Genomic DNA, 21,855 nt, shown 5'->3' on the forward strand with positions numbered 1-21,855 from the left:
GTCGTTTGTATAATTTATAAATACCGTATCTACTATCTCTTTTACGCAAAACAATTTATTTGCACCGGTAATCTGTAATTTGTGATTTGAAAAAGTTCATTAATAATATCAATTCAAGGAAGAAGCGAAACGTACTTTCTCTAAAAACTAATGTATGCAAAAAAACGAAAGAAATCGGACTGTATATTATGTGTAGAAAGTAACTAGATTTTAAATGGTAAACGCAACGAAGCGTGGTGTCAATTACTTAACGACCCTGACCGTGGTCACCCCCGATTCGATGCGAATACCTCGTTGATATTTAAGCGATTAGCGCGTGACTTTCTTTAGAAACTCTTTCGACGAGCATACTGACCAATACGTAGACATCGATATGCCGCCTTTCAGCATCGCCGCAATGCTATTAACTGGGAGCTGCTCTCGCAATCTCTGATGTAGCTGGTACCGCTGTTGCTGCCACGCCGAGAAGCACGATGCTTTAAGTGGGTGGTACAGACGGCTCCGTGCGAGTACTTTGTACGAGCGAGCCGGAATTGGTTTAAGCCCATTATATGTGTACGTGTACGTGCACCAAGAGACGTTAAAGAGCCCCCCGTTCATAGGTTCTATGAAGCTTTCGAACCTGATCTACTTTTCTACCTGAAAATACTTTCGGTAACAAGGACGTACAAGTGGCAAAGATTAAAAGAGATTAAAAATCGAGGAACAGGGGCTGCTGTGGAACGAATGAAATTGAGCTATGACAATACAAATGCTTAGCATAATGTACCATTATTGCGACTTTGATATCTAAATTATTAGCGTAAATGTATGCCATAACAGCTAAAGTGATACGATCGTCACTGAATAAAGCATCATGAGATACGATGTTAATATTTGTCGCGTTGGCCATGAGTTGCAATAGCCGAATATTAAATTGATAGGCTAATTTGCAACGAATCTAGGTAGATGCATATTATAATATGATATATGTCATTTGCTATTGTGTATTATCTCATGCCCATAATATCATTTCACGAAGATATTCAGAAAGAATAAAAGATATAAAATGCGTCTTCCTCTAAATATTTAGAATTTTAGTGCCTAAAAGTCATAAGTAGGTGGGACGAGGAGTTGGTTGATTTGAATAGGAAAATTCGATGCATTTGGAAATCTAATCACGTGGTACCACGGTGAGCTGCACCCTCGCAATGTTCAATCTACGTTGTTCATTACTGGAGGGATTACAAATCCAAAGTGCGTGTACATGAGACTAGACGAGGCACGTGTACCGGCAAGTAGGTGCGCGTTCCCAAAGTCAAGAGTGGTGGAAGCCAATGTCGCATTATCGTATGGAAGACAGTGCATAAAGTGAAGCAAGAGCGTTCGTCAACGGTGCAATATACATGGTCGAACGAACAGTGTACACGATCAATGAAACCTATGGTTACGCGTGGGATCACGTATGTTGTCCCGTCGTGCTACAACCAGAAAGCAAAGGGGGAAAGGGTGACGACGTTTACTGGTCGCATCGAATTACAAGTCCCTTAGGTAATGGTGCGTACGTTATTCAATACCCAGTACTCGGCATTCTGTGTATGCGACAACATAAAGAATGGAATTTCTTCGCGTGATAAAGCGTTTATGCAATTATGAAATCGATGCTGTACTCGGAAAGATTATCGTTGCTCGGCTCTGTTCACTCGTCCGTGATTTCGTATCATCGAAAGGAAAAGCGTCTCTGAACCGTGGAAATCGAGACTTAATATAATACGAAAGAAGAATTTGTATGCTAAAATCATTTGGAAGATTTGAATATTCCTATGTAGATGGTATGCAAACAGAATCGAGTACTTAAAAAACATGCGTTTGTATTAAAATGAATGGAAATGACTTTACTAACACAGATTCGTTACGTCGAAATGGATGATGGCTTTCTACAATAAACTTTATACAGAGTACTCTACAGGTTTTCATGTAAACTTTGTTATTGAAGTTTGGAATTATAAATAATGTGAAAATAAATACAAAATAAGAGTTATCCGAAAGATTTGTTAAAAGATTCTAATAAAAATATGGAACAGAAGAGAGATTTTAATCAGAGTACATAATAAAATAAACAAATAATATTTACAATAATAATATAGAAAAAAGTATGGGAAAGGAGGAATAAATTTATTAGCTTTAAGTTCTTGTATCGATAGAGATATCCACGTACATACGGTACTATTTAATTTTATTCGATATATCAATCTGTTGTTTAATTTACTTCATTACATGTAATTGGATAAATCAAAAGGAAACACATCTATCTACCTACCTACCTGCGATTCGACTGTATTAAACAGTAAATCTCTTATCGTTTCCATCATATTTCATATTTTTGTTACGATTTTTTTTAATAATAATATGTTTATGCGGCGTTTCATTTATTTTTATTAATTACTTTACGTAATAATAGCTTGAATTTTTATTTCATTGCCTATTAAAGGAGGATGTTCCTCGAATATTTTAGCAAAATTTCCGAGGTTGAAGAATGTTCGGTTTCTGACGCGTGTAAGTAAGTATGTATTTGACCCTCCTACGCGGAAGGCATAAATGTGTCGGCAGAACATTACGCCAGAAGATTGGAAGTACGGGTGGTTTCATCTTTCGCGATAAAGCATAAATCACTGAAGCTGGGCGATGCGAGTAGTACACGATCCAATTAGTTGGATAAAGGAAAAGCGAAAATAAGAACTTACGATGTGATCAGAGGAAAGAAAATTTATTTTATATCAGGGAATTATAAACGATAGTAATAACTGTTTATGTAATGGTTTGCCGAGAATCCTTTGTGAAATACCGTTAAATTATAATCTAAGATGCAGGCAACGCACACGAACCAGTATCACGATGTACATATTTGTTTGATACACAAATATTCGTATCATGAGTATGGTTCCATTTATAGAAGTGGTAATATCTTTTTGCGGTAATAAAATATTGACTTACCTTTAAATACACATCAAATATTAAACTTGTACGGTAATAGTAATAGCAGTAGTAGTAGCACAATATTTACACGAGAAGTTGTCGTTTTCTACAACCTCGAAATATTCCTGTTCTCGGATTTGAAACTGTTTACGTTTTGATAAAATGAATAAAGTGCATATCGTTATAAAAAAAAGACGTATTCAAGAGCAGGTTTATAGAAAATTTTCATTTGAGATATCGATTAGATTTGTAAACTGTTTTTTAAATATATTTCGAACTTTTATCCAAGCTTACATAATGACAAAGAACAGTTTAGTTCGGCTAATGAAACTCGTGCTAAACACAACGATACGTGTTGTAAACCGTCTAAGGGATAAAAGACAGAAAAACTAATTCATAGTGAAAAGGGTTGAAGCAGGCATCCGTGTTTCAGCAGCAGCCAGGACGGGATATACTTAACCTTGCCGCGGCGTATTCAGGAATTGAATTTCCACATGAGACTGCGATGCATCATGCGGTTGACGGTGTTTCAGGCAACCCACGCGTCAATGAGAACGTCGACGCGGCCTCGCAGACGGAAATTACCAACGAGGAAATTCTTAGTTTCGAAGCGAGAATATCAACCGTATAACGGAAGATTTTTACTCGTTTAAACGGCGGCACTATTCCGTTGGCCAGGCGAAAAAGAATTTCAGGTCGGCGAATATGTAAGAGCACCACGGTCGAATCGTTACCGTGACACGACGAAATTGTATTCCAACGTCGACCTGAATTAACTTCCCCTCAAGTCCCAGTACTTCGTTGGGATAATTGCTCGGGCTATTAAGAAGTCAGCGACAATTACGTCGATCCAGCGGTACTGCAAACCCGAGCAAGCTCTGTCCGGACGCCTAACGTTGCATTAGCATAATTAAATCGTGAGCACCGTGATTGGCCATTGTAAAACTGTTCTTCTTTTCCTTTTTCGCCGACGAACTCGTTACAGTCGATATAATTCAGTGTACAGTTAAACTGTAATCCCTATCAAGCTTGTGGCCCTGAACGCTAAATTCAAGGTTGAAAGAATGTCGAGGATATTGGAGCATCCGCAATACTACAATTTTATCAGTTAAAGGTAACGATTATGGTAATTATAGACACACACGACGTCCAATAACTACCATTCGAGAGATACTCGACGATCTTATTATCTTGTACGTTCACGATTAAAAATAGTATTAGAAAGTATCATGATATTTCAAGATTTACTCTATACAAGATGGCTCAATACGAGTCGCCATCTGAAATGATCTATCATTATTTATTCATTTGATCGAATTAATAGAAAGACACGAGTTCGAATAGAAGAACATTTTTACATGTAAAATTTGAAAAAAGGAGTTCGTTTGAAACGGACAAGGTGATGCACACCCTCGACTGAAATATCTAGATCGTCGAAATGCTATTTGTAGTAACAGCAGAGGGTATTGATTAACATTTACGACAAGCAAAGACGGATTTACAAGTTTTTCGGGTTAGGTTTATTTTCAAGCCACGCTACGTCGATTTCCCAATGAATAAGAGGTCACGAAACCTTTCCGCCCCGCAAAATGTATAACGGTCGCTTTAGAATCGTAGAAGCTTTCTTCTCGAAGCTCGTATAAAGTCGCGATTCCCGGCACGTATCCCTTCGGAGAGTTCGCGTCGAGCTTGTAAAGTCCTAATGACGACAGTCGACTGTCAAAAGGAAAAAAGAGGAAAAAAGTATCGGATTCACCAGGGGAAGACTTTAGTAAAGCCGAACGAGTTTCGCATAATTCTTCAACAATGCGTCATTCGTGGGAATAAAATTTTTACCGGCAGGAAATTTCAATTCAATATCTACCCTTCCACAAAGTACAAAATACGTAACACACAACCAAAATTGAAGTTGGAGCAAATAATAAATGCTTTTACGCTTTTAACAGCTTTTAAACTCAACTTCAAAAAAGTTACATTAATAACCCGATAATTCGGTAAACTTCGATAATAAAGTTACAACAATTTTATTAATATAAATACCTTTTGCGATAGAATTCCTCCATTTCTTCATTTTTCTTCCTCTCTAATATCGTTTCTAACGATTAAATATTGGACAAAATTTATGGCATGTTATCTGCGCGCCAACTACAAAGTTTGGGAAAACGACATTTCACATGTACCGCCCTAATGTAACTTTACCTCGCAAGTATGTACTGTTATATCGCCAAAGCTCTGCTCCCCATTCCACACATTTTCGCTCCGGCACTGTACTTATTACAGTTTTTAACGAACGTTAATCCAATTGTACGATATTACAACTTTCGAAAGTGTTAAAAGGTTTAAAATTTACGGGAATAGAATAAATGCTAATTCCCGACATTTTCCTTGGGAAATATTTGTAACTCTTTTATTTATTTTATCCCTTACATACATACATACGATGTATATCTTATTATAACTGAAGGATTAAATGAATTCTCTAATTTTCCCCCTTTTACCTCTGCATCGTAAGGTCATCTTTTTAATAACAATAAATTGAAAAAAAGCTAACCAATTTCTTGCAAACAAATTTCGCTCTCCGATTCATTTCACAATCAAGCGGAAATTCTAAAATAGAAATTGTTGGACCAAAATTATTGTATTTAATACCGAGAAAAAGATCAATAGGCTCTGTATAGAACTCTAATGAAGCAGTCAAGATCATCGTTTCATTCGTTTCTCGCAATCACTTTCAATTGTGTTCTGCATTTCGGCCAGGAAGTCCTGCTTTTGTAAGTATACGTCTTCATCACGCATCCAAGATTATACATATGTATGTACGCGCGGGGAATCCCCCTCTAAAAGTGACGAACAATGCCGATGCTGCCATTAAAATGCCGGCAAAAGCAGTGGAAGACCTTTCCTGCAAAATCAAATTTTCTGCATACGATCTGTATAATTTTACAATGCACTATTCGATAACTTTCCATTGTGAATGTGCAGTTGTTTGCTTTCGAAATTATGAAATAAAGCGAATAGCACCGAGTATCGACGTTCGAATAAATACAAACTTTTATTATATTTTTTAAATTCTCTATAACGTTGTACGAATCATAGACTATACATTTGAGTTAATCGTAAAATTTTATGCCGTTCGATAATATTTACGAAAATTTTGTTGCGAGTTAAGTATTCCGTGCCCTACTTAAACATGCTAATTAAAGACATTAAAAATAAAAGGTACAAGAGCAACACCGCATTTATAAATTTAAATCAAATTCGTTACCTACCTCTTGATAAAACATATTTCTAGTTATTTATAATTTAGAAGGATGCAGTTTAAATAATGTATAAATAAATGCGAAACATTATGAAATAATCTTTTCCGTGTGTATCAACGTATAAAGGTATATCGAATTTTCGTAGATGAAAGGAATTTCGAGAAGATAAAACGAAAAAACGTTGGCGGCTATGAGCGGTTCGATCAAATGCCATCGATTACATAAAAAAGGATACAGAAACGAAGAGACAGATAGATATGTAGCGTAGTAAAAGAGAGAGAAGGAACTGTTCGGTTCCCTCTCGAGAATTCGAGCGGAAGATCTCGTTAGATGGGTTTTGCCTCGTCCCTGTCGGCCAGAGTTTCGCGAATGAAACGAAATGGCGCAAATTTTCGCGAGAGTGCACGTACTACCGTAGGAGAGTCTCCGGTAAACTGGCCAGCCAAGTACCACGCACTGGATACGTCGTAGTCTGGCTTGAAAATGACAATACACGTCCCCCTTTCGGTTTAATTAAAGGCGTGTTTCGCCCGAAATGCAGCTATTCCTGCACGCTTCGACCCATACTCCCTTGGTAGGTATCCTTCTATTCGTTTCACAGCCATGCTACTACGGCACACGTCTCTATACGGCCACGCGAAACGTACGTTGCTTAATGGAGCGCCGCGTCTGCCACCCTGTAATGGCACGACACTTTGCACTTGCGCCACTGGGACGCTAAATAGCGCTATCGCCGAGGGTAGAGGTCCGCTAGCCAAATAGCTAGGTTGGTATAGTTGGTTAAAGGGAAGGACTGACCTGTCAGACGAATATCAAGTTAACTGTCTGTGTACACCTATGTTACGGCTATTCATCCACGAATATTATGATTATTTCATTTTACCTTCCATCCGGCAATAACAGACCGTCGAATCCTAAACGAATCGATCGTTAGTCTCGAATTTAAGTCAATTGCAATACGAAAATTGTAAGATTCTACCGATGATTACCTTCTTATTATACTACGATTGATTACGCGACTAGGTATTGGAGCTGGAAAGATATTTTATTTGAACATTTTCACACGAATAAAATTAAATTGTTTGTATCAGCCTAGGAGAAAAATACGTACTAGTCGAAGTAGAACAATTTTTTCCAATATGGTAGTTAGTTGATCAATTTCAACGAAACAGGCGTTGTTTAATTTCGTAGCAGAGAAAGGTTGAATTGAACGCCTCTGGTTAAATTAAATGTTTGAAGCGTTCCGCAGTTGGACAATAAAAACTGTGGACCAAGCATCTGATTTTCGTTGTGAAAATAACGCATATAGGGAATAAATATCACATTAGTAAATTACTATCTCGTGGAAACATAATATATCTAATGACGATAATTTATTTCTGAGATATCTTTCATTTCAATGCAAAGTTCTATCGCACATACTAGGATAAGAATCACGAAATAGGTAATTTCTGGAAATTACCTTTTTAAAATTGAATTAAGAATTCTTTCAGACAATAGAGCAAAATGCGACAAATTCCAGCGACATTTTTGCATAAAGGCGTGAAAAGTAAGAGACTAGAGAAGAAAGTGAAAAGAACGAAAGAATACGGACTGTAAGGCAAGGAAGCAGCTGAAGGCCGAGAGGGAAAGAGAGAGGCACGAACCACTTGGCTCCATTCAAAGGGGGAATCACTGCCGCCGAGTCTGTGGGATACGGTGATGAGGTTATTCCGTCCTCCTTCCCTCAGGAAATGACGTCACATCTCGACGTAATAAACACAAATATAAGTGGTTCCTGTGCTGTGTTCCGACGGCAAAATAACGTAGGCCGACATGATCGAATCGCGTACGTCGGAAGAGGAAATTTGGAGAGGGTGTCGGCGCTCTTGGTGCTTCCACGAATAAATTAGCGACGACGTTTGCCTTGCAGCGTTCCAGCGCCTTCCCTACAAAGCCATAACATCACGATCGATCGATGTCGTCTCCTCGCATTCGATTGATAAGAACATCGTGCTTACGTGTTGGCACGCAAAACGATTATATCCCAGTTTATGCACCTTTGAGTCTAGAATTCCAACGCTCTTATCGAAATTAACTCGTGAAATTCGAATAACGATGCGACGAAGTAATTGCATTAATAACACACGCATCGTAATTGAAATTGCATCAATTTCTCGAGTGTAAGCTTCCATTCGTTGCAGCTAGATAAGCGTGAAAAACAACGTCGCTCAAATTTATGGCCGTAATAAAAATTTAATCTATTAACCCAATGAGAAATCTATTGAGGATCTGAAAAAGATCAAACCGAAGTAATTTGACGGTACTCGAGAAACAAGCGCGAATTAGGATTTCAAACAGAAAAGAATTAACGAGGGCATTTGTTTCGCGGATCTCGTGAGAACGCGATAAGTGACCAGCGTACGATTGTCGACGACAATTTTCATCGCGAGCCTCGTAGAAACTCGTTTACGACGGCATGCAGCTCCTTGGACCGCGAGACATCTTAAGAATCGTAGCCCGATTTCACGCGAGAACAATGCCGGGGCCACTTTCTTCCACTCGGTCTCTCTTTCTCTATTAAGTCGGCTCCGTGAAAACGCAGACTAATTTCTCGTCTCGCCCCGCGTCACGACGTTTCTGAAGAGTGCACGGCGGAGTGGCCCGCAACCGGGAGGGTTACGAGTCAGAAGGTTGAAGAGGCATTCGTACAAAGAGCAAAGGAGTGTGCAACAATTATAAACACCGTGGCAATTACGGTGGCATGGGTGCGTGCACTTCCTTCCAGGTCTTTCTCGCTCTCTTCCCTCCATTCTCGTCTTTCTCTCGAATTGCACCAACCGCGGAAGAAACCGGTGCCTCTTCACCGCAACCGCACCACCCCAGCTGCTTTCACCGTACCACCTTTTACTCGCTTGTAATTGAGCTAGAATCATACAACGAAGAGAAGGAACTCGGCTAGAAATGAGTGGCTACTCGAACGCGTCACGTGTGCGATCTCGAGATGCTTTTCATTCTCCATTGCCAACTGCTTCACGATTTTCAACCATAGAATACCGAAAGTGCCATCGTCATACGTCATATGTAAATCGGTCTCATTTCCTTATATGTGAAATTTAAGCTCAAATACGAGAAATAATATAGCTTCGCGCTGTAAAAAAATGCGCGTTATGTAGAGTTTAGAAAATATTACGCGATAATCTTTCATTGTTTTTAGCAATTTTTCGTTAATTCGCTTGCGATATTTTTGTACTACATAGACACGTATAGCTCATAACTATTTTATGTTTAGGAATTTTCCATACATCGTCATGGTCCGTCAAAAACGTGAAGAGTTTAACACGTCCATTCACGTTCCTGTTGTTAGTGATCCAACAAAATATTTTGAATAATATTTTTTTTTTTGCAGATGAAACAATATCTTTTCTCTGCGCGAATGCGTTTACTGACATTTTGAAGCTGACATGGATCGCCGGATAGAGACAGATCACCGGATGCGGATAATCGTGTTCTGCGTTGATATGGAAGTTAATGGACAAGCCCGGGAAAACAAAACGCGCGACACCAAAAACAAATCGACGCTCGCTCCCCTGAGCTTCGTGAATCAAAGAGTATCGATGTTAACCAATCAAAATTTCAATGGATACTATTTTTCCCACCAAATGATATCGGCTCAGGTGCCTGTACATTGATTGAAACTATTCATTCATGAATCGCGTCAAGTGTCTGGAATATTTGAGGACACTTCTTTTCATGACAAAAAGCGGAAGTACTAAAGAAAGTACTTGGTATTTATTGTATTTTACAGTGGATTAATATCGATCTATATTTCTTCGTTATCCGTTTAAATTGTTTCTCTATATTGTTTACGAAATATAACGTGACATATCGGGGATCAAGAAATTGCGTCACATTGCATTCGCAAAATTGATTATTTATTCATATAACGATATAATAGTATTATTATATTACATAAATCATGTTGTTACGCTATTACTACTTACGTCGATTACTGTATCGACTATGTTTACTAACGGTGTTTGTTTGCAAATCAACATTGGTTAATTATGTCAATTAATATGAAATTCTGGTCAATAGATAATATTATAATACATATTACGATCGTTTACGCTAAACGGTACTCGTGTTTAAACTTTCCTAAACTGAAGGAATAGATATTATTACACAATATTACATATAATATTGAACAATAAAATGATATGATTTACAAATTTACCAAAGTTTACAGATTTGCTTGAAAGCACGCATTAAAGTTTTAGTCAAGTTGTTTAAGTAGATACTAACGTATCAACATATTCAGTTTCAGTGATGAACAATATGACATTAAGTAGATTCACTTTGTACAAATGCTCATAAATCTTCAAAACGTCACGATATCGCGACTTCCGTTCAATCAGTAGTACGTTTATGAGCGTAGTTGCAGGATACTAGAATGCGCGACGCCTACGATACAGGATAATCCAGTACCTAAGACGTAAAACCTGTTTTCGAACGAATCATTTAACATTTAACTGTAGACATAGAAATAGACATAGACCAGCTAGTTTAAAGCAAAGCAACTAATTGCAACGTGTGTTTCTACCATTTTCCATCTACCGATTTCCACCATCAAAACCTAGGACTATATATCTTACTTAGCTGGACATAATCAAATATTACAATAAATACTTTTACACTTTTTAAATTTATATCAGGATTCGAATTAATTTGTATAGATATACATCGTAATTACTAAATCAGTTTAATTAATATAGAAGAAGTGCAGAGTACTCCATACATGAGTGAGAAGTAATAAATCATTTCAATAATGTCAAAAATATTCTATCTATAATCGTATACTCAATGTTTGGTAGAGAAAGCTAGATGTTTGATTCATGTCAAATTTTCATCTGTTTACTTTTTTTTAGAAAATGTGACCCGTTTGAACAAATTCTGACCAATGTCCGTTTAAAATTACACGGAGAAAGTGTAGAAAATGGAAATATTGACAGAACCTTGGTAGCAGAAAAAGGTTTGTGGATTCGGGGTCATTCTTATTCCCAAATGGGTTTCCTTCGACGTTTGTCAGATGAAAGGACTCTGTAGTGCGTAGTAATTTTTTGCACTTATTTTATCTGCAGGGAATTTTGAAAGCAAATAGTTCTCGAATGACATAGATATTTATCCCACGACGTTTCTCCGAAATCTTTCGGTCAAAATTTAATCTACAGCAAAAATGTATTAATCCCGTGCAATTCATTCAACTTATCCACAGTGGTCCTATATTTTAGAAAAAGAATTGTTATTATATATCTTAGATGCAGTATCTGATCTACAAAAATTTAAAGATTCCACTCTAAATAATATTTTATGTCTTGCAAGTAATATTACGATATTTTTCAATTAGCTTTTTTGTGAAACTTATACCCAAAGATAATGCTTAAGGAATAAACTACTGGAATGGAAGCCTTTGGCAGTAGTAACGCAATTTTTAAAATTAAACCGAAAGGTTGTCAAAGAAAAGAAAATGAAAACAAGTAAAAAAATGTATCGATAGCGTAGCATGAAACACGAAAGAAGATAGCGTTTAATAATATCGTTCTTTGCCATCTCGCGTTTCGCTGCAAAACATCGCGTTAATGCGGTCTCCTCTTTTTCCGAGCCTCCATCTTGCGCCTTCATCTCGTTTTCTTCCTACCCCGTCACGGAGAAAAGATCTCAACGTATTTCTCATATTTTATTCCTACAAGCTCGCTGCTTTTTATTGCGGTTCGACTGAACTGCGGTTCATGTTAGACCGAGCACCCCGCAGTTTCAGCCGTGCTTGCCAACCTTTGAAGGGTCTCGAAAAAATTCCAAAGATTACCAGAACGGAAAGAAATGCAAAGAAATTCGCGCATCACGACTGGAAATAATGACGAACAAGCCATTTCGTTTGTCCTACATTCTGATGTAGTTGTTCTTGCGAATAAAGGAAAAGAACAGGGGAAAAGGGAAAGAACGAAAGAAAATTTGAACCGTGTACGATATTTGCCAAAACGCAAAAGATTACCTGTTTTTCTCTTGTTATCCTACGCAAACGTAAATTCCGACTTTTCCGCCGAGCCCGTAAATCCACGTTTTTCTTTAGCATCGGTGTAATATTTCTTTTGAAATCTCCGACAACTCTTGTACAATACGCAATATGCGATACGAGAAAGTTCATCGAGTCTACTCGTTCTATACAAACGCTTCCCTTTGAAATTGTAAAGGGAAAATAGCGAAGAGAGGGAATAAAAAGGTTGAAAATGCGAAGAATGCGAAGATGAAATAAAAAGGATAAGATAAGGTAACAATAATATGTCTACTGTAGAATTAACTAGATGATTCGCGAAAGTATTTAAATAGTTTTGTGATCTGTGCAAAATCTGTGCTTGCACTAAACATCTCGTAGCTTCTACGTACATTTTTAGGTTTGTTTGAAAATTTTCCGATATAATAATAATGATGATGGCCGAATGCCACTGAAATTTCAAAATGTTTCGTGCGATATACATGTTATATAAATAAGGTGTCTACAAATATTCCAATACTTTCATGACCTTGTCTAATTCCTTCCATTCTTGAATATTACACATCAAGAATATTCTTCAATTGTGTCAGATGGTTCTAGAGTTTCTTTTTCTTTAAGTTCAATTCTTTAAATGGAAAGAAGTTTCTGAGAAGTTTAGCAAGCGAAAAGTGAAAGCTAGTTCCGACAACCAATGCGTTAACTTCACTTGGAGCATAGATATAGTCTGAACCAGTTGTTAGAATAACATCTTTTCCTTGGGATAAAATTCCGAACATGTTGGCGAACATTGTCGGTGTGATCGCGGAACACCTGTCATAAAAGAAACCAATTTCGCCCGAAAAATTTGTCACGTTTTTACATAAAGCAAGAGGAATGAGTAAATATTTACGTGCGATGCTCTATACGTATATTTCGCTCGATATTAAAAATGTGAATAAGCAACTTGTTTAAAAGCGCGAACTTGGAAGAATCAAAAAGGAGAACGTATTGGCTCGAACATATCGACTAATTATAAGAGTCTCCAAGTACCTGGATGCTCTATTAGTAAAGCTATTACTGCCAACCGATCTCCTTTGGTAAAGCTCGAAGAAGCTAATGGAAACTGCCATCCTGAAAATACAATTTTCAGACAATCTGGTTTCCTAGCGGACGGACGGCAATCAAGCACCACTTAAGCCCTCGTCGTTCGTTTTATGATCCCGCAACAAGTATACCGAAGATAGGAAAATTAAACGACCTCTGAAAATGTCCGTAACTGCGATGTTTATGATGTATTTATTTATACGCACCCCTATTCAAATTCCTCGATGTGTATGTACTCGCGAGAACCGTGATCAGAGTGCGATAGAGATCGATGTGCTTAGTAAAATATCTTTTTCGCGGAAAATGATTCATTAAACTATATATGACACGTAATAATTTTATAGATGTGTAAATCTCTCGTTATTAGAGTTATTATAATTTTATAATAAATCTGCGACTCGTTTACGAGTGCAAATCCTATATACGTAAAAGTACGCTTGACGTTATGGAGAAATCCAAATAGGGTTTCGATTGATTAAATTTTAAATTGCGATGTTAATAGAATTTAATCGAATATCCGATTTAATAATTATTTACTTTAAAGAAACATTTCGTTCGGTAAATCTTATTTAAATACGTATTCCGCTGAACGTTAATACGAGTATGTCAGTTTTAGACATTTTAATCAGGTGAAAATTATATGAGATGTAATAAGCTGTGTTAATATTTGGAAACATACAGATTTTCTATTAAAATTTGACTTTTCAAATTATATATTTCCTCTCTTGTATCATGTTTCCTCCGATCTTCTCGTGTAATGATCGTCGTGAAATTCTTGTCGATCGAACGACAAGTTCTTACTCGAAGTAACATGGGGTGCACGAGACCAAAAAGGTTTATTAGCATGTACCTATCTGATGGACGTATTCCGAACAAGAGCAATAGTGGTCTAGACTGGTACATGGCTTTCATCAATGAAATCAAGTTAGTAGTATCTAGAGAGGTTTCCGGAGAGACAGGAAGGTGTAATGAGAGTAGTTTAGTGCTTAATCGGGGTTTCTCGAGCGGCTTCTCGAACTACTCCAATTAACTTCGCGCCAAGCCCGATTGCCGCTAGATTCAAGGGTAAATCCGCACGATATTGATTAAATTTAGAATGAGCTATGAAGGAAGTGCTCTAAAGTTTTCTTTAATACCGGTATCCGAAGTGTCGTTTGGATAATTAATCAGCGAGATATCAACGAAGGGCAAACTTCGCGACTTCGATTTAGTTCAACTTGGTGTCTGTGGTTTAAGCGGTATCAGTGAATGAAAGCAGATTAATTCGAGTAAAATTGAATCTATGAATTGAAAATTATACCGAGTTGGATAATGCGCGGTATTTGCGATTAAACGTGCCGTTAACGACGTGTAAACTATTAATTAACTTCACTGCCGTTTATATGTACATTACCGGACTCCGCTGCTCAGCGAAAGTTATTTCCAATGCCGAATACGAAGCTAACGAATAAATCAAAATTATTTATTAGATAGTTTCTATTCAGATTTTCAGACGAAAGATTCTCGATAAAAAATTTTTGATTCTGATAATATTTCGATACTTATCAACATTTTTCATCTTTCCCGCGTTCATTCTTCATATCCCACTATCTCTTCTTCGTATTTCTTTTCCGGTTTCGAACAATTCTCGCGCGTTCCTATGTCACACAAGTACTAAGAATAAGACGTCTACGGGATAATCTAAGGGTCCAACAGGTAAGAATCTTTCCTAAGCGAGAGGAAAATCTTTACTGCATTATCTTCGATCGTAGGTGGGCAACTCTTCGCGTTCCAACTTATAACTACCAAAAGGTTTGTTGTTGTGTATATTGTTTACGGCCATGTACGCGTACACGCGAGGGTTTCGTGCTCCGGACACGTATCGCCCGTATCGAGACAGGACAAGGGCTAAAACAGGATTGGGCGGTGGATGTAGCTCGCTGTTGTAACTATCATCGTTCAGAACCCCGCTCAGGAAGTGATCGAGGGTTTTGATGGCCGTCGTTATGTCTTGCGAATTACGATGGGGATTCGTTGTCTGAGCCTTCCCACGATAGGGCAATCCTGCATGATCCGAATCGTCCGTTAAGTACTCATCGAGTTTTTCTACAACTTGATACGACGATCGCCGTGGAACGTGCGGATGATATTCGACCTCGGCCAGCAGCCTTGTCCTGTTGCTCGACCTCGATGATTTACCTGCCCTCGTTATTGCTTTTGTTCCAGAACTTCCCTCTTCGTTCGTTGATCTTAAAATGCAAATATTCGACGCGTTATCGAGGGTCGACATAGGGCGTATCTCGATTATCACCAGTGATTTATGTTAATATCAACCCCTTGCGTTCTAATATCGAGTTACACTCGTGGCGCGGCTTATGGTCCTAATTTAACAATGGCAGGTTCTATTCGTGATAGAATCCACTTTCAACTGTACTTTTTCCTTAATAATAATCACCAAATACAAATTATTCATTCTACAAACGTTTGTTTAACCTCCTGCGTAAGTATCCACGTGTATTTTAAATATCTATTTCATTTCTACAAATTATCATTTTAATTATCATTTTATCTATCTTTTCCTTGTAATTACCTAGTAAAAAGATGAACAAACGAAAACTAAACGAACCACGATCGAATATTAAATAAACGAGAACGTTTCTCCGACAATTTCAATACTGCAAATAATCGCGAACGAGTCTAACGAAAGGAATAGCAGTTTATTATATCGGTAGAACATTAGATATACTTTTCAATTGTACACTTCAAAAGTGTATTCTTACCTTTGCTTATCATTGATTGATTTCATCGTGCGATCTTTGAATGGTAACTTGAGATCTACCAAGAGAGGTTTCAGGTATGAATACCCAGCCTGTATTTGTCTTTCGGTAAAACCTCTACCTGGAGCCCCGACATCTTCCAAACCATTGTCCGAAGCTTGTTCAGCGAAAACAACATGTTGAGGAAGTTTTGGAAACACAACGTTCGTACTTGGAAGATAACTAAAGGCTGGTGGCTGTAAATTTGTTACTGGTTGGATATCCCGAGATACTTCTGTTGTCAATGCACCACTGGTTGAACAAGCAAGCGTTACCTGAATTGGACAGTTTTTAGTTTTCATTCAATTATTATCATGCCACTTTTCACGTCTCTACATTTTTCGAAATAGTACCGTCACCGTGTTCGAATTTGAATAACGAATTAAACCGATGAAAGTTAATGTTTGTCGCAACTTTAATGTTATCGTTTAAAAATTACATTTTGTCAGGCGCGTTTTAGGAACAAACATAAAATATAAATCTATTTGATATAAAAAGTAAATAAAATATTAGTAGGCAATTAATTCACTTATTCCGAACTTGGTGTGTATATTACGTTTGTAACTGTTATTAAGTTAATTAAATATCAGTTTCAATTTTATCGTTTCAGTATTGATTTTATTGTATATAAACGATCTGATCTGATAATCTTCCTCAAGACGTGAATGATATTAAAGTTACATAAAGTTTTGCCAAATTAAAAGAGTGTGAAAAAAAGAGTACAATTTTACCAAGTAAAAAGCAAGAATGTCTGCGACACTGACTAACATTCTGGATGGTTTTTGAAGGAACTAAAACGGCAGTACGCATTGGGAGTGCTTTTTATATCCTATAGCACCACCTGCCTTAAGAGCGAAGTCTTGTCCGTCGCAGGAAATGTATACACCGTGTAAGTACGTATCTATTTACATACTAAAAGATTTTTCGACTTTCTCCTCTTTTTTTATGTGGTGAAATCTCTAATTGCCCTTCATTACGATTCTGCACGAGATCTTTTGAATCATGCCCAGCCATTGTGTGTATACAGTATCGGACAATATTTTTTGTGAGAGATATTACATATATGTGCAAAGGTAAATCACTACTGGTGGATACGTCGACATCTGAGAAATCCTAGGCATTAAAAATTTTATACTTTTATACTACATTTTCGTTGTGCAGAATTCTTTTTTTCTCAATAAGGTATACGTACTACGTACAGAGTATCAAAAAGTAATGAACGATATGTTAGATTCATTCTTATTGTATATGATTTAAAATGTTATTATATCATACCTTTAATTAAAGATATTTTTTCGGTATTACAAAGAATATTCAGTTTTTTCATTATTTATGAAGCGATGACAGAATAAAATATTATTCGTCATTACAGTCATAATACGTAAAAATAATAATAACATAACGACATTATAATAGAACAAAAAAGATGAAAGAAACTCGAAGATACTCGTATAAGCGATATAGAAGCACAGAGTATAGAAACATTGTTTATTCTCGTGGTATCATAGAGTGCGCTGTATAACGGTTCCAACTTTTCGTGTCGGTAACCCTGCTAGGGAAGATTCTAAAAGTTGAGGGGAGTAATAGGTATTTTATTCGTTAACTTTGGCAATTTTGTATCTGTTCATTATCAGAAATATATAATTAAGATTAGAATAATAATATTCTGTATATATTAACATATTGGACATGTGAACATTGTACAAAAGAATAAAATTTATTTTCGTTTATGTTTATATTTTTTATTCCACACAAAGGATGCCAATTTTGAAAACGCGCCCAAACTTAATTCCCGCCAAATTGTTCTCGCGCGTTGTTTCATTGCTGAACGCCGCGCTAAAATATTGTTCCGACAAGTAATTATTAATTATTTCGAAGAATGGATGTAGGAGATACGCAAAATTTTCGCTCACGTGTACCTGATGAAGTTGGGATCAAATGTCAAAAGCTGTTCCAGGATTTTTTAGAAGAGTAAAATTTTTACACCTCATTTAAAGTCAGTCGATACCTCAAACTTGTCATTTAAATCATATATTCTTATTTTATTAATTAGCTTTAAGGAACATGGAACTGTAAAATACCTTGAACCAGCCAAAGAACTTGTAAGTCCAGAACATAGTACATTAGAAGTGACTTTTGACGATGTAGATGAATACAATCAAGTATTGTCAACAACCATTGTTGAAGAATATTTTAGGTGAGATTTTAGGATGTTCTTTTTATCACGACACTAGTTTAATCATTTGTTTCTATTTAATAAATTGTTTTCTTTTGTTATAGAGTTTATCCATACCTATGCCAAGCAGTTTGTAATTATGTCAAGGATGTTGCAGATTTGAGGAAGGAAAAGGAATGTTATGTGAGTTTTGTGGAAGTTCCGATACGACAAAAATTAAGAGAACTAAATGCCTCGAAACTGGGTACGTTAATACGTATATCTGGTCAAGTAATAAGAACACATCCTGTCCATCCAGAGTTGGTGCTAGGAACATTTGTTTGTATGGACTGTAATGCTGTAATAAAAAATGTAGAACAACAATTTAAGGTATAACGTAAATGACCTCATTGATATGAATATGTTTGTAATGAAATTATTACAATTTGGGTAATTATTTACAGTTCTGCAATCCAACAATTTGTCATAATCCAGTATGTAATAATAGGAGACGTTTCCTGCTAGATGTAGATAATTCCATATTTGTTGATTTCCAAAAAATCAGAGTACAAGAGACGCAAGCAGAACTTCCTAGAGGCTGCATTCCACGCTCGCTTGAAGTTATTTTACGAGCAGAAGCTGTAGAAACTATTCAACCTGGTGACAGGTATTTTATTAAATACCTATACAATATTATATTAAAATTAGTTATATAGCTTTGTTCGCTTTTTCTAAGTTCTAATAAATCTTATTTGTACATTTCTAGGTATGACTTTACAGGAACTATGATAGTGGTACCGGATGTATCGGTTCTTTCGCTTAGTGGTGCGAAAGCTGATCTTAAAGCAGCACGTCGGAAACCTACTGAACAAGGAGAAGGAATAACAGGATTGAAAGCTCTAGGAACACGCGAATTAACCTATAAAACAGCATTTCTAGCTTGTAGCGTTACTCCAACAAGTTTTAGGGTATAACAAATTAGTTACATATTGTGTCATATGTACATATACATGTACATTGCATATTATAATATAGTAATGTGTATATATATGTACATGTATTTTATATGATTAATATTTTTTTAGTTTGGTGGTACCGAAACAAATATGGAAGAAATTTCTCAAGAAATGATGAAAAAGCGAATGTCAGAAGCAGAATGGAATCGTATATATGAAATGAGTCGTGATAAAAATCTGTATGAAAATCTTGTACAAAGTTTATTTTCCGCTATACACGGTAACGATGAAGTTAAAAAGGGAATTACTCTAATGTTGTTTGGTGGTGTGGCGAAAACAACGTTAGAGGGTACCTCGTTGCGAGGGGATATAAACTGTTGTCTTGTTGGTGATCCTAGTACAGCGAAATCTCAATTTCTAAAAAGTGTTGCTGACATCACACCAAGATCAATTTACACTTCAGGAAAGGCGTCTTCCGCAGCTGGATTAACTGCTGCTGTAGTAAGAGACGAAGAGTCGCCTGATTTTGTTATCGAAGCTGGTGCTTTGATGCTTGCTGATCAAGGTATTTGTTGTATCGATGAATTTGATAAAATGGATATTAGGGATCAAGTGGCTATACACGAAGCCATGGAGCAACAAACTATTTCAATAGCTAAGGTTTGTCGATACCGAGTGATAATTGATATTAAACTTTTCTAGTATATGCATATTAGCATTAATAAAATATATATATTTTTAGGCTGGCGTTAGAGCAACTTTGAATGCCCGAACATCAATATTAGCGGCAGCAAATCCCGTTGGTGGACGGTATGATAGGAAAAAGTCATTACAACAAAATGTTCAATTAACGGCTCCAATTATGTCCAGATTTGACTTATTCTTTATTATAGTTGATGAATGCAATGAAATTGTTGATAATGCAATCGCTAAAAGAATTATTGATTTACATTGCGATAATTGGCAAGGTTTTGATACAGTATATTCGCAATCAGAGATCGCTAGATATATTAATTTTGCCAAACATTTTAAACCTATGTTAAATCAGGTATTGTTATATCGTTTTAAATATAAATTCATTATTTAAATTATTTGGATTAATTTCCTTTTTTAATTTCAGGAAGCGGCAGAATCTTTAGTTGATAGTTACACTACGCTTAGACAAAAAACTGGTAGTGGCTCCGGCAAATGGAGAGTTACCGTTAGAAAATTAGAAAGCCTTATTAGATTATCGGAAGCCATGGCTAAATTAGAATGCTCAGATGAAGTTACTATAAAACACGTTTCAGAAGCAAAACGTTTATTAAGTAAAAGTATCGTTACTGTAGAACAGCCGGATATAGATTTAGAAAAAGCCGAAGATGATGGAATGGATGTCGATATGAATGATGCTCCACCTATCATGGAGGCTCTCAACGCATTAGATCACGATATGGAAGCAGAAACTCCTACACGTAAATTATATCACTTATATACACTTAAATGCTATGCAAATGTCTATGTGTAGTAGTTAGTCTTATATATCCCTCTTTTCTTCTTTATATTATATTTATAGAACACAAGAAGAAACTAACAATGTCCTTTGAAGAGTATAAAAATTTATCTAATATGTTAGTGTTGTACATGAGAAATGAAGAAACTCGTGCCGAAAGTGAAACTGTTGATACAGGTATATCGTGTCTGAAGTTATTATTTATATAAATATTTATTTTATAATTTTCTCTTTTCTACAGGGGACACTAAAGGTGGATTAAAGAAATCAGAACTGGTCGCATGGTATCTTGATCAAATACAGGATCAAATAGATTCAGAGGAAGAGTTGTTGGAAAGAAAAAATTTTATTGAAAAGATTATCGATAGGTTAACATATCATGTACGTAGAAAAGTAGTTATTTAAAATTATTCGAATTTTATTATTAATGATTCATTTTTTAATTTCTTTTGTTAATTGTATTTCAGGATCAAATTATAATACCTTTAACCACAAGGGATGAGAAAGACGAAGAAAATGATCCTTTACTTGTTGTACATCCTAATTATATTATTGATGTTTAAACTTTTTTAATATAAGAGTATCGTTAAGAACTTTTACACAATTACACAATTGTTGATAAAGTAATGGTAAATAGAGGTAAACATTGGAATTTATTTTCGCATATGAATAATACAATTTATTTCACATTGTTGATGGTACAAGATTAAAGTATTTGTATGGAAATATTTTTTACTTATTTGATGTAATCAGACCAAAATGTTCCTCTACTTGCCTTAATTCATTGAAAATACTAGATTTTATAATTCAAAATCAAAGACAACCCACCATTATATTTTTTTATATATTTTAAATTAAAAATAAATATTTATATTAATATACAGCGTACTTGTTCCATTGACTGTTTATTTAAGTACTACTAAAGTTATTACATTATAACAGTTTAACATAAATACGTTAATAAGGTAACGCTAACCGTGTTAATTGCTATGTAGGTTGCTATGTTAATTATGTACTCCACATGCTCTCATAAAGTAACATTCGTTTGAAGCAAAGATACATGAAACCAATGTTTAAAACGAGTAAACACGTGGAAGTAAGAAAAAAGTAACAAGAAAAGTTCAACAA

General features: G+C 36.1%; 2 protein-coding genes and 1 long non-coding RNA gene across 5 annotated transcripts in view; 2 read left to right on the forward strand and 1 right to left on the reverse strand.

The window, feature by feature from the left end:
* The first annotated feature begins 503 nt into the window (after positions 1–503).
* LOC126924064 (uncharacterized) lies at positions 504–9,750 on the forward strand. Of its 2 annotated transcripts, none has more exons than XR_007713399.1 (2): positions 504–1,536; positions 9,604–9,750. It is a non-coding gene; the product is annotated as an uncharacterized LOC126924064 (long non-coding RNA). The 2 variants fall into 2 exon arrangements; XR_007713400.1 differs by having other exon boundaries at positions 504–1,530.
* Positions 9,751–13,165: 3,415 nt separating this feature from the next.
* LOC126924041 (uncharacterized) overlaps positions 13,166–21,855 on the reverse strand; it is a 39,672-nt gene continuing 30,982 nt past the window's right edge. The window contains exons 1-3 of one of the 2 annotated variants that reach the window (XM_050738112.1): positions 16,856–17,379; positions 16,089–16,399; positions 13,166–15,557 (exon numbers count right to left, since the gene is read on the reverse strand). In XM_050738112.1, the coding sequence (XP_050594069.1) occupies positions 15,065–15,557; positions 16,089–16,399; positions 16,856–16,894 (843 nt within the window). In that variant the 5' untranslated portion in view covers positions 16,895–17,379 and the 3' untranslated portion in view covers positions 13,166–15,064. Of the gene's footprint in view, positions 15,558–16,088; positions 16,400–16,855; positions 17,380–21,855 lie in introns of those variants that run through there. The other variant, XM_050738111.1, reaches the window with a different exon arrangement.
* On the forward strand, positions 17,782–21,606 carry LOC126924013 (DNA replication licensing factor Mcm6). The gene is made up of 11 exons (XM_050738014.1): positions 17,782–18,095; positions 18,178–18,321; positions 18,405–18,669; positions 18,744–18,946; positions 19,046–19,247; positions 19,365–19,895; positions 19,978–20,283; positions 20,356–20,689; positions 20,791–20,904; positions 20,969–21,108; positions 21,195–21,606. The coding sequence occupies exons 1-11, from the start codon at positions 18,004–18,006 to the stop codon at positions 21,288–21,290; spliced, it is 2,427 nt and encodes an 808-aa protein (XP_050593971.1). The 5' UTR covers positions 17,782–18,003; the 3' UTR covers positions 21,291–21,606.

This window comes from Bombus affinis, chromosome 14, assembly GCF_024516045.1.
Source record: "Bombus affinis isolate iyBomAffi1 chromosome 14, iyBomAffi1.2, whole genome shotgun sequence".
Lineage (NCBI taxonomy): Eukaryota > Metazoa > Arthropoda > Insecta > Hymenoptera > Apidae > Bombus > Bombus affinis.

Coding starts and splice junctions, on each gene's coding strand:
- LOC126924013 (XM_050738014.1), top strand. CDS start 18,004: ATGGATGTAGGAGATACGCAAAATTTTCGCTCACGTGTACCTGATGAA. Junction 18,096..18,177: donor TTCCAGGATTTTTTAGAAGA/GTAAAATTTTTA, acceptor TTTATTAATTAG/CTTTAAGGAACATGGAACTG. Junction 19,896..19,977: donor AAACTATTTCAATAGCTAAG/GTTTGTCGATAC, acceptor ATATATTTTTAG/GCTGGCGTTAGAGCAACTTT.